We start from the raw sequence: 13,823 nt of genomic DNA on the forward strand, positions 1-13,823 counted from the left end.
ACTTTTCCAATGCGATTATGCAATGCATGATGATGCACATGCAAATCGCAGAGCTAGTGCAAGATGAGCATTTGTGGTTAAAAAATATATTATTTTTATATTTTTAAGAAAATGACCAATCATTTTGTTAGATAGGACACTTATTCCTTGGCTGGGATCATGTAGAGCCCTTTAAAGCTGCATTGAAACTGCAATTTGGACCTTCAACACGTTGACCACAATTCAAGTCCACTATATGGAGAAAATCCTAGAATGTTTTCCTCAAAAACCTTTATTTCTTTTCGTTTAAAGAAAGAAAGACATGAACAGTTCAGGAGTTTAGAAGTTACAGAAGTTTAGAGAGACTGAATCTTTGAACTGCTTTGAATGAATCGTTTGAGAATCGCTGGAAAATTAGATAATATTAAATGCATGTTTTGAGAAATCGAAAGCGTTGTTTGCCCTTATATGCATGTAAACCTTTTGTAGGACAATATTAAAACCTTAAAAATGGCATAATAGGGGCACTTTAAACACTTAGCTTATATTCTTCTTGGCTGACCTTGTTCCATTTTAACCTAATTTACTTCACAGAAAGTACCATGGCTTAATGATGGTATCATGTGGAGTTTGTCATCATTTTTGGTACTTTGGTACCCTAAAACTGTCCAAAATATTGTAAAATATAGCATTACTGTTTTATTTATTTTAGCACCAGATTATTTTTCATGCAGTTCAGTCTTCAGTCCAGCTAATATTATTATATAAATCCTGAATTGTGGCATTTGCAGTCTTTAAAATGCATTTTTGTACATACACAACATGTATTAATGAGGCCCAGCTGTGAGTCACTTTGTTGTGGGTGACTGCTAAAGTTATTCCAGATGTGTCGCAGTTTCCTCATGCCCTTGGCTACCGTACACACAGTCGGTCATGGTGTATGGGTAATGTGTACTGTTGTTTTGTTTGTAAACATGGTCTGTCAAATTTAAGCCTTAGTTAATCCTATTGGTACTGTTCAAAATTAAATTAGCCCCCCTGCACATATTGTGCTAATGTCACAGTCTGCTCAACTGTGGTGGGACATATTCAGTGCTTAGTATTCAGTGCAGAGTATCACTCTGTTTCGGAGGTTTAGCTGTGCTGCTGATGGAGTCTGATTGTTAAGCAAAAGTACTAATAGTTGTACTAATAGCATGGTACAGTGGTAATATCACTGTATTTTTGGATACTGTTTGATGCCAAAGACCTCAGAATCCCCTTGTGGCTTGTACAGTACCATTCAAAAAAGTTTGGGGTTAATATTTTTTTATACTTGTTTTTAATACTGTTTAGCAAGATGTATTAAATTGACAAAACGTGTCAGTAAATTCACTTATACCTTTTTTACACCTTTTTGTAGGGAAACACAACTCCTATAATGCAGTACTGTGTAGACGGCTGAGTAGACTTATAAAATAAACGGAATACTTCTTTGAAGCCATTTAAAGATGTTTTTTAGGCATTTCCACTGTCTGCTGCAAATTCAAAAGAGCACAGCTGCAGTTCTATAAGATGCATTCTTCTCGTAGCACATTTCCTTGCTGTGCTTCATCCGGCATCTTCAGACCTCTCAATGCCTCTGACCCATCGCCACTCCAGTTGTTCCCAACTGCATGTCTCTACAAAGCCTCTAAACAACAGATGATGCCCTGAGCCTTTCAGTGATCCCTCACCCTGTCCTTTTCTGTGTATCACAGAGTACTCTACACTTGTCCCACTTCGGACAACCTGCAGACAGAGAGAGAGCGATGAGTCACAGTGAACCTTTTCCACTACATCTCATAACATTCTTCTGTCTGGGAACAGCGGATATGCAGAATCAATCGTGGCTGGGCAGCATTCGCTGTTTCTCCCCTTGCTGCTGTCTCTAGTCTTGCAGTCAGCTCTTTGATTTTTCCATTAGAGCATTGGTCTCTTTTGTCCTCCCCAATTTTTTAGAACAAAGCAACAACGGAGAGCCTGTCATAGTCCTCTAAGAAGACATGTCTCAAGCGTGTTAGATGGAGTCTAAAAGGAGTCAATCTGTCTTCTGTGTGCTTGTGTTAGAAACTTCATTCAGTTCAGGTCATTTCAGGTTTAGAGCGCTATTGGGGGAAACGTATTCAGACTTGACAGCTGTTGTTTACCTCTAGTAGACTGTAATAGTACATGTTGGGCCCTATTTGTTGTGGGCTCATTAATTTTTACGAAGAGGCAAAACTCCTCCTCTTGTCCCCAGAACATCTCCAGGCTCATATTTGTACCTCTAAGTATTTCCGTGCAACAAAGCAACCCAGTTCTGTCTGTGTTCTGAGCCTGTCAGTGTGATGTAATTTTTGTTTTCAGTCTTGAAGACCAGATTTTACTGACCCATATTTTTGCTCAATATCCAGAGGGTTAACTGTGGGCACTATAAAAAGATCTGAAGGGACACATCTACAAAACAGTGCTTAGAAAAGTTGGGCAGATTTGAGATCTCTAGAGTTTAGATATGTGCATCGAAGCTAAGACTGAGTTGTATTGCTTTTACGTCTGAGGAATTGTATAATTTTCAGTTCTTTGTTAAAGGATTATTTCCAGAGTAAAAATTAGTATGATTTTTGAGATCAATCTTTTCACATTGAGGACAACTGAGGGACTCCTATGTAACTATTAGTGATGGTTCAAATGCTCACTGATGCTTCAGAAGAAAACAGGATGCATTAAGAACCGGGGGTAAAACTTTTTGAATTTGAAGATCAGGGTATATTTAACTCATTTTATCCTCTTGGAAACATGTAAGTATCTTCTGTAGCTTCTATATATATTTAGGCAAAATAAGAAAAATGTACACATCTTCATTCTTTCAAAAGTTTTCACCCCTTGGCTCTTAATGCTTTGTGTTTCCTTCTGAAGCATCAGTGAGTGTTTGAACCTTCTGCAAAAGTTGCATAGTAGTACCTCAATTGACTTCAGTCTGAAAAGATGGATCCCGAAATCATGCAGTCATTGTTGGAAAGGGTTCAAATACAGACAAATGCTGAAAAACCTAAGAATTCTTGGGATCTTTCATGTCAAATACTTTATTCAGATCAGTACTAAATAAAAAATAACATACATTTTGTATGATCCCTTTTATTTTGGTAAAATAATTAACATTTTGCAGATTCTACAAGGTGTAGGTAAACCTTTGACCTCAACTGTGTTTGGTTTAAACTGTATATGTATTCACATAAGGCAAAGTAAATCACTATTTCCCACAATTTAAAAATGAAAAAGATTTCAGTAATAAGTCATCCTATTGATGCATAAAACTGAATAATTGATAAAAGATGTGAAAATAGATTCTCTATTCTAAGTAGAATCCATACGTATGCACTTTTCACATTGCCATTATTGGGGTCAGTTCTAACATCCAGTACCTTTCATCTGAAGGTCTGATTTCAGAGGCCAAAAGGTTGATAAACAGACCTTTGGAGAGCAGGAGCACAAAGGGAGCAGCTCACTATAGATAGAAATTCTCCTCTGTAACCTTTGCGTCTTGAAATAGAAACACCCGCTTGTTTCCCCATAAACCTAGACAGCCATTTACTGGGGACTTACTCCATCTTTGTGTTTTATTTAATATCAGTTCTCACTGCGCTCTGTTTGGAAACGTCAGGCCAGGCCTGTGAGGTGAAAGAGTTAAAGACACAGCAGAAAAAGACACACAGATGTTCTCTGTCACATTGAGCAGCAGCTGCTTAAAACAGCCCTGTATTCAGGCTGACTGATGCAGATTGCTGCGAGCAGCTCCACTCCAGATGGAATACGGACCTCATATGGCATATTCTGATTCGCTTCCAAATTCCACCGCTTATATTATAAGCCCGTTTACCAGGTGTTAAAGGTTTTATCACCTATAGACCAGTTTAATTGATGAAATCTCAAACATGCCAAAGGCTCTATGATTGTTGGATAAACGGAAGCATGAAAACAGGCCAGTGAGGTACTTAAAGCTGAAACGTGTAATTTCTGGTCTTCATGGTTCATCAAACGTAATAGCAAATTATGACGGTTTCCAAAAAGGTTTCCTGAACATTCTTCCTGTCTCTTATTGGTTGATCAAACAGATCCAGCCTCAAATACAAGCCACTGGTTGAACCGTGGTTGCTGTGACTTTTTGGGCAAATCAACCTCATATTTAAATTTGTATAAGTTGTGAAACGTTAACCACCAGATCCTCCTGTCAACCCTCTTGGCATCTCAGGAACCACACACTAGTGGTTTGAGTCTTACCTCTCAGATAGGTCCTTCAAGGTATCTTAGAGGGGTGAGGTGTCCAAGACTCAACATCTAACTACTGGGGTGCCTCAGGGCTCAGTTCTTGGACCACTTCTCTTCTCTGTCTACATGGTTCAGTCATTCAGAAACATGACTTTTCATATCATCACTTTTCATCAACTCATCTTCTCAATCCAACCAGATGATCTGACAATGGTGACTCGCATCTGAGAATATCTAATTGACATTTCTTTCTGGATGAAGAACCATCACTTTCAACTTGACTTTGCCAAGACAGAACTGCTTGTGGTTTCAGCCATCTCAACACTTCATAACAATTTCTCCATCCAGCTAGGAATATCAACCATAACACTTTCCAGGACAGCCAGGAACCTTATGGCGCTTTTCCACTACACAGTACCAGCTCGACTCGGCTCTGTTTGGTTTTCCACTGTGTAAAAGTTGTACCTGTACCGGCTTCCAGGTACTTTTTTCCGTACCACCTCCGGCGAGGTTCCAAGCGAGCTGAGGCGATACTAAAATGTGACGTGAAAACACAGCAGACTGCTGATTGGTCAGAGAGAATCGTCACTATTCACTGCGTCATCATTGCACGCGCCAGCAATAGTATCCAGAATAACCCCACCATTTTTAAAAAGTTTGGCCAGAGATTGCGTGACATATCCAATTCATTACATATTATGGCAACTCGGAAGAATACGCCGTGGTCAAACGAGGAGGTGCAGACAGAGGGTGTGTGTCGCGTAGAAGATTACGTCACGGCAGTTTCCTGCAGCGTCGCTATGACAACCAGGTACTATTGTGGAGGTACAAGTACAACTTTTACACAGTGGAAAACCAAACAGAGCCGAGTCGAGCCGAGGCGAGCTGGTACTGTGTAGTGGAAAAGCGCCATTAGAGTCGTGACTGAGGATCATCTGAATTTCACAGACCACATTGTTAGAACTGTTCAGTCCTGCAGATTTGCCATTTACAACATTAGGAAAATCTTTGTTCAAGATCTTGTTCTATCCAGGCTGGACTATTGCAATGCTTTCTTGGCAGGTCTTCCAGCCAGTTCCATCAAACCTCTGCAACTAATCCAGAATGCGACAGCAAGATTAGTCTTTAACATGCCGAACAGAGCGCATGTCACACCTCTGTTTATCAATTTGCACTGGCTACCAATAGCTGCTTGCATAAAATTCAAGGCATTGAAGTTTGGCTCTGCGCCCCTTTACCTAATTTCACTACTTCAGACTTATGTGCCCTCCAGAAGTTTGCAATCTGCAAGTAAATGGCACATTATAGTGGCATCTTAAAGAGGCACAAAATCACTTTCACAGACTTCTACCTTAACTGTTCTCTGCTGGTGGAATGACCTGCCAAACTCAATCCGAGCAGCTGAGTCTTTAGCCATCTCCAAGAAAAGGCTGAGAACAAATCTCTTCCATCTGCACTAGGCCCTCTAACATTTGCACTCTCTATTGTATTTCTGTTCTATCTACTGGTTTTTTAACTTTATTAACTTTTCCATCTAACACTAGCTCTCTCTATTCTATTTATTTTCTACTTTTTATTCTTTTTATTTATTAATGTAATTTATATATACAAAATACATTTGAATGCTCTTGTCATGATGACATAATCATAAGCTCCCCATAAGCATATGCGACCATGGACCACAAAACCAGTCATAAGAGTATTTTTTTTTAATTGAATACTGTGTTGATCCATAACAGCTCTTTAAATTGAACTGAATCAATGCTTAATTATTATACAGTGGTTAAAAATATGCTTTTTTGTAAATAAATGTATCAGAGACACACTGTTTAAGCAAAACATTGAAAGAAATTTATTAGATTTTAAATTGTAAAGGGACAGATATACTGCTCAAAATTAAGGCAAAAATATTTGAACCCTTTTTGGTTGTCAAATGTTAATGAAACAGGTTACTACTGTACATGTGTTGTTTTTTCCTTTGAAATATGTGACCCTGGACAACATAACCAGTCATAAGGGTTTTATGATGATTTATATTTATTATAAATTAATTATTAATTTATAAGCTTTCCATTGATGTATGGTTTGTTAGGACAGTATTTGGTTGAGACACAACTATTTGAAAATCTGCAATCTGAAGGTGCAAAAAAAGTTCTTAGCAATGCATATTACTAATCAAACAATTAAGTTTTGATATATTTACAGTAGGAAATTTACAAAATATCTTCATAGAACATGATCTTTACTTAATATCCCAGTCATAAGGGTACATTTTTTGACATTGAAGACCGTATTGAAAAATATCAAAATATTGACAAAATCGCCTTTCAAGTTGTCTAAATGAAGTTCTTAGCAATGCATATTACTAATCAAAAAATAAGTTTTGATATATTTATGGTAGAAAATTGACAAAATATCTTCATAGAACATGATCTTTATTTAATATCATAATGATTTTTGGCATAACATTTTTTTATAATTTTGACCCATACAATGTGTTTTTGGCTATTGCTACAAATATACCTGTGCTACTTAAGACTGGTTTTGTGGTCCAGGATCACATATACTAGATCAGAATAGTGAACAAATAGGGCTTTATTTGTATCTGATTCAGCCTTATAGATTCTGCATTTGTGCACCGAGGAACAAGGTTGCTGAACCCTTCCTTAAAACCTGCATCCTGGTCCCCTGGTGGCGCTGTGAGTGAAGCATGAGTGATTTATGGGTGGAAGAAAATGCAACACCAGTATTCAGTGCTCCACAGAGTCTCTTTTATGGCTGTGTTGCTGTTAGGGGAAGTGATGGAGTGAGCGGCCCTTAGAGACAAGCATAGCGTTCTCCCCCGTGTCTGCTGGGAAACAGGACAGTTTGGCATCAACGCAGCTCCATATGAATGCAAGCTAAAAACGGTCATGGTGTATAACCTCAAATCACAGTAAAAGTATTTGCTTTTTTCTTGGGTGTGACAAGGATGTATGGGTAACTGACAATGCTGAACAATAGTTCTGGCCCACACAGCTGAGAAGAATGATTATCCTGTTGTTCTTCCTTTCTAATTAGCATGCCCAAACTATGAGGTTTTTACAATGTTTATGTAAAAGTATACATTTCAATCATTGATCATGCACCAAAAATGATCATAGACTCATCCCAAGGGTTTTCATTTGGAAGCTAAAGGCAGTGCAGAGTTTTAGGTTTGAAGTATGTGATATTCACTGCTGGTCATGCAGCTCTAGTACACTCAGTATTCTAGTGTGTACTCAAAGTAGTCCTAAAATAGAGAATTTTCCACTGCAAATGGGAAATTCAAGCCCTAAATCAAATTCACTGGCCTCAAACACTTGCTTGTGTAAATGTTGTTATTAAAACTGTATAAACCCTACTATCATAGAACATGCTGTGAAATGTCCTTACTCGCACAGTCTACTATTGTTGGTTTTTAATCGTACTCATTCTTCTTTCTCTCTCTTCTTTCTTTAGAGTTGCTGGGCTCTGCCAAGAAGGTGAACGTCAACTTCCAGGACACTGATGGGTGAGTGGGACATATAAGGACTTTATATGGCTCCATGTGGCAGGCTCTTGTAAACATGATCGTTCCTGTCTGGCTGCCAAATATCCTTAGGATCTGCCAGAGCTCATGTGTGATTGTTGGTTTAGAAAAACTTTATCCAAGTCTCTTTCCCAGCCACTATCTTTCTTCTTTTTATCCAACTTACCTCCATGTACATTACAGAACCGTGTTGATCCATAACAGCACTTTAATTTGAACCTAATCAATGCTTAATTATTATACAGTGATTAAAAAATTGTATTTTTGTAAATAAATGTATCAGAGACACTTTAAGCAAAACATTTGGCCGAGATACAACTATTGAAAATCTGGAATCTGAGGGTGCAAAAAATCCAAAATGAAAGTTCTCAGCAATGCATATTACGAAGCAAAAATTAAGTTTTGATATATTTACCGTAGGAAATTTACAAAATATCTTCATAGAAAATGCATTTTTGTAAATAAATGTATCACAGACACACTTTTTAAGCAAAACATTAAAAGAAATGTATTAGATTTTAAATTGTAAAGAGACAGATATACTGCTTAGAATGAAGGCAAAAGTATTTGAACCCTTTTTGGTTGTCAAATGTTAATGAAACATGTTACTACTGTACATGTATTATTTTTTTCCTTTGAAATATGTAACCCTGGACAACATAATCAGTCATAAGGGTGATTTATACATCATCTGAAAGCTGAATAAATAAGCTTTCTATTGATGTATGGTTTGTTAGGACAGTATTTGGCAGAGACACAACTATTTCAAAATCTGCAATCTGAAGATGCAAAAAAAAAAAAAAAAAAATCAAGCCTTTAAAGTTGTCTAAATGAAGTTCTTAGCAACGCATATTACTAATCAAAAATTAAGTTTTGATATATTTAGAAAATGTACAAAATGTCTTCATGGAACATGATCTTTACTTAATGTAATATCCTAATGATTTTTGGCATAAAAAAAAATTGAATATTTTGACCCATACAATGTATTTTTGCCTACTGCTACAAATATACCCGTGCTACTTAAGACTGGTTTTGTGATCCAGGGTCACATATATTCTTTTTGACATGATATTTTTAGTTAGAAATCAATGAAATACTAATGCATTCAAACCCCCCAAAAGTTCCTGCTTTACAGTAAGCCTATAATGTTTGATATTCAGAGCTGTTCAATGAGATTTGGTAGAAAATGTCTATGAACATTGAAAAATAAAACCCTATTACTATTTTATGTTTAAACCACAGATAGCAATAAAGAGTCCATAATTCTATAGTATACCTTTTAAAATGTGATTTAATTGTCCAAATGCTCTTTAGGACTGTATATTGCACAGCATAATTGTATGTCGATTGCTGATAAGAGTCTAGCTAGATTATGAGTATGAAATATTTGCTCTTATCCAAATTGGTTCTGCCACATTCAATAACTCTTTCAGTCACGCTTGATGTTTGTTCAGTTCTATCCAATGTATTTCAGAGGAAGAGAGCTGTGTTATTTGTGGCCGTGTGTTATTTGTACTAACATCATAGAGAGTTGAATCAGCCATTTGTTGGGATGCTTTGTTCCACGTATCCTGTCGATTTTTTCAGATGGATGTTGTAATGGTGTACTTATTGGTTGTTAATCATGCACTCTATGGTAGTTTTTCTTGAGTACAGCACAGCTGAAAAGAAGATTCTGTGTTGAGATATAATGCAAATGGTGGTTTGTGGTTTGGCAGATAGCAGAAAGACACCTGGGTTGAAGCGTAAATGTTTTTAGTGCTGCACGGTCAGTTATTTCTGTTGATGCAGCTTAGTAAAAAGATGGAATAAAAAAAGGGGATTCAATACCAAGCTAGTCAAATCAAAGATGTAAACAGCTTCTCTGTGATTTCATCTTGTTACAGTGTCATACAAAACAATAGACAGAGTGTGAATTTGGGAAGAATTGACTCCTATGAATCTTTCAGTCACACTCGTATTATTCTTCTGTTTATCCAACTCACCTCCATATAACTTACATTACAGAGCAGTGTTAATCCATAACTGCTCTTTAATTTAAACATAATCGATGCTTAATTATAATGAAGTGGTGAGTAAATGTACCAAAGACTCACCTTTTTAAGCAAAACATTAAAAGAAGTTTAATAGAGTGTGAGTTTGGGAGGAATTGACTTTTATGAATCAGTTGTTTTTAATAAATCGGTCAGACATGAGTTAGCCTTTTGATTTAGAATCAGTCAGTCATTCAGAGCTGTTACTAAGTTCGAAATTGACCTGAACGACCATCTTTATTTAGTAGGGGTGTGCGATACTGACAAAAAAAATCTCAGTATAATGAGTCTTAATGAGTGATGTATTGATTCATTACTTTAAACGAAATGTTCAAAATGGCTGATTCATTTAGAAACGAAGCAAGTGATTGTCTTTATGAATGGATCATTGAATCACTGAGTCAAATGATTCATTCAGCAACACTTTCTTTCAAGAGTACAGTGTTCACAGTAGCGTTTCTCTAATATACGCAAATGTTCTGCTCCGACTTGGAACTAATTTTGTTTGCAAAACAGAAAAAGCTTTTTTGTTGAACTGTTGTATAAAATCTGATATCTTGTGCTAATATTCAGCATTTGTGTGATATTTCTTACAGTTGAAGACAAAGGTTTACATACACCTTGCAGCATCTGCAAAATGTTAATTATAAGAGGGACCATACAAAATCCATGTTGTTTTTTCTTTAGTACTGACCTGAATAAGATATTTCACATATAAGACATTTACATGTAGTTACAATCAAGGGACTCATGAACAACTATCACTAAACAAAAACAAGCTGTGGATCATTCAGGTAACAACACAGTATTAAGAAACAGGTGTATGTAAACTTTTGAGCGGGGTCATTTTTATAAATTAAACCATTATTTTCTCTTGTGGACTATATGTAAATGTTACTAAATAAAATAATACTAAATAAAAAATAACATGCATTTTGTATGATCCCTCTTATTTTGGTAAAATAATGAACATTTTGCAGATTCTGTATGTAAACTTTTGACTTCAGCTGTATCTGTATCAGATCTTATAAATATATAAAACAAAAAACCCAGACAGCAGTATTATTTGCTTTTATAACCTGAATTACATGGCCATTCTAAATGCATTCTTCATCACAGTGAATGCTTTTGGACTTAAGGCGTGCTTTTGTTTGTTTTTTGCAAGTTGAGTGACATACTCGCACATCATTAAAGCAACAAGAGCGTAGACGATAAATATCGTACAGCCCTATTATCTAACGTCAGCTAAAAAAACATTTGGCTGGGCCAAAAGGTTCCTTTTTTCCCATTCTGTGGTCAGTGTGATGAGCACAGCCTTTTGTCCAGCCACTGAAGGCGTTGTGGCGAAGACAGAATTTCACAGAATTTGCACCTCACACAAAAGCACATTCGTGCGCACAGTGGATGGGCAGACTGCCATAAACACTTACTGATTCTCACATGCGCAGACGGATAGGCAAACACGCACTGACGCACTCTCACACATATGCAGTCAGGCGCAAATACACAAACATCATCTAACAAAACTACCCTTAAACCAATCACAACAACACACCCACCAGTCACACTATGGTGCTGTCCTGCTTTGAGCTCAGAGATCCACAGATCAAAGGCTTTTTTATTTTGCTGTAGTCTGTCAAGCTGTGAAACCTGCAGAATAATTAAAAAATCTCTTCTATTGATCACTGTCCCCGAACAACGGTGGCATTCATCATCACAGCTCTGCTTCATGAGTTTTAAGGAAATGAAAGCTGTAACTCTAAACCGACGGATGCCTCCGCACAGCCCGAATCCTCACACGCGCCATGTACAGTATTTACACGATCAGCCTTCCTCAGGCCCAGCTCACATTTGTATCAGCAAGATAAATGACTTGCGCATTAATTCCTTCTCCATAGACTATTGCTTTCTAAGCAGAGATGAAATTATGTTGTCTGCTGAGTGGAGAAAAGAGCAGCAGCAATGAGAAAATGGAGTGTGGGATGATCCCTCGTTTCTGAGGTTAAACTGCCAGGTTGGGTGTTGGTCCCTCCAGCCTTGAAATGACAGTCTGACATCAACATCACCCTCCCCTGTGATCACTTTAATATCTCACACCCCCTGTGACTGAGAGGCCCTGTGAAGATTACGCTGAAGAGCTGCACATGGATCAACCATCATCTGCTCTTAAAGAGCAGGTCGTATGTTTTTTTTTAAAGTGTCCTAATATTGTGTTGGAGTCCCCTACAACAGGTTTAAATGCATCTAAGGTCAGAAAACATCATTTTCTCAGAATATACATTTATGCATAGAGTCATTTGTCAATTGTTCGTTTGATTCTGTTTTGAGTGTAATGTCTGTAAACACGCCCCTTTCATAAGCCTACTCTGCTTTGATTGGTCAGCTGGCCAAGCCTGTTGTGATTGGTACAGAGAGGAGTACTTGAGCAAGTTAGCGAGTGCTACCATCTGTGTTGCCAAGTCTGCCGTTGTTTTTGATGTCGCGGGTTGAAGCGACCCCAATAACATCATATTTAGCTCCTGGAATGCAAATTTACCAGGGGAACACTGACAAAAACCTGACAAAAAATAGACTTTTGTTGTGAAAACCTGGCAATCCTAAGCATGCACCTTTACATAAAACAATAGTATAGTGCTCCAGTCCATTCTTAATGAAAAAAAAAAAAACATTTTGTTTAACACTTATGCAAGCGAATCTTGCCCACAGCTAAAGTTTAGCTGCTAAACTGTAAACAAATAACAAAACAATAATGGTGGATGAGTTAGCTGAGTGCTAACATGACCAACTGATGAAACAATACAATTTGTAAACCAAAATATGTCTAAGCTACATTCTTTATTATTAAACGAAGTAATTAGAACAACAACAGTCTACATTAATCGACACATTCTTAGGAAATAGTGGGTTCACAGTGAATTAGCAGAACTATTTCAGTAATTAATATCATGGTTTACCTCCCTGCTGAAAAAACCAGCATATGCTGGTTTTTTCAGCAGGGCTGTAAACCTAAAGCTTGACATATTAGCACAAAAAAACTATTTTGAGCGCTCACTTGAAACGATACACATAACGTATCAATCGTACTTACAGGTTGTGGTTTGGAGACGCTTGTTAGTCCAAATTAAGAAGATTATAAGCTAAAGAAGATAAAAGCCATGTTTAGAGAAGCAGTCCTCGCTAAAATGACAAGCACAACAAAATTTTTCAATTGTATTGTTTTGGTATCGTGGGAAAAATTAATTTTAACCACTGATTCTTCACATCATCATCTTTTGGCAATGAAAACAAAATAAACTTGCTTTCACAACTCATAACAGCATCTTCTCGGCATGATGTAAACACACTAACTAGCGGAAGTGTTTGTGGGCAGGTCAGAGATTATGCTAATGTGTTACCTAGTGATGTATATCGGTAACAGTCAGAAGATTTGAAAGATGACGACACGTTAAGGCGATTATGTCGACTCTTACTTTTAAGACACATGTATCATTATGTATAATGCACTGTGTACATTGAAGAATAGCTACGTTACAAACTGCAAAAGAGATAATTTTCCAAACCCCATATGACCTGCACTTAAAATGTTAAAAGTAAAGTTAGTTTTACACCGTGTCCTAACCAGATGCAACACAATAAGATTCCAGAGACAAGCAATTTGTCTGTCCACACCAGATGTGTCACACCTACACGACTTGACAAAATTAATCAAATATCAGAACGCTTGTGGGCAGACTCTCTGGAAGCGCAGAGCACATAATAATACGTTTAAGATGTAATTCATAAATATTAAACCGTTTTAACATTACTGATTAACTTTGTTGTGGAATATGCTTGTTGGTTCGCATTGAGTTCGCAGTTTTATTGTACATGTTTGCTTTTATCTATTTTCAAGATCTGAGGGAAATTATCTATTGTTTCTTTCAATATGGGTTGTTCAATCCTTTGATCATCATTGTCATGTATGTTGTACAAGCCGCAATATTGCAGAAATA

General features: G+C 37.0%; 1 protein-coding gene across 1 annotated transcript in view; it reads left to right on the top strand.

The window, feature by feature from the left end:
- caskin1 (CASK interacting protein 1) overlaps positions 1-13,823 on the top strand; it is a 121,511-nt gene that overhangs the window by 55,775 nt on the left and 51,913 nt on the right. Inside the window, exon 2 of the mRNA XM_073839460.1 lies at positions 7,726-7,777. Within this exon, the coding sequence (XP_073695561.1) occupies positions 7,726-7,777 (52 nt within the window). The remainder of the gene's footprint in view (positions 1-7,725; positions 7,778-13,823) is intronic.

This window comes from Garra rufa, chromosome 1, assembly GCF_049309525.1.
Source record: "Garra rufa chromosome 1, GarRuf1.0, whole genome shotgun sequence".
In the NCBI taxonomy this organism is placed as follows: Eukaryota; Metazoa; Chordata; class Actinopteri; order Cypriniformes; family Cyprinidae; genus Garra; species Garra rufa.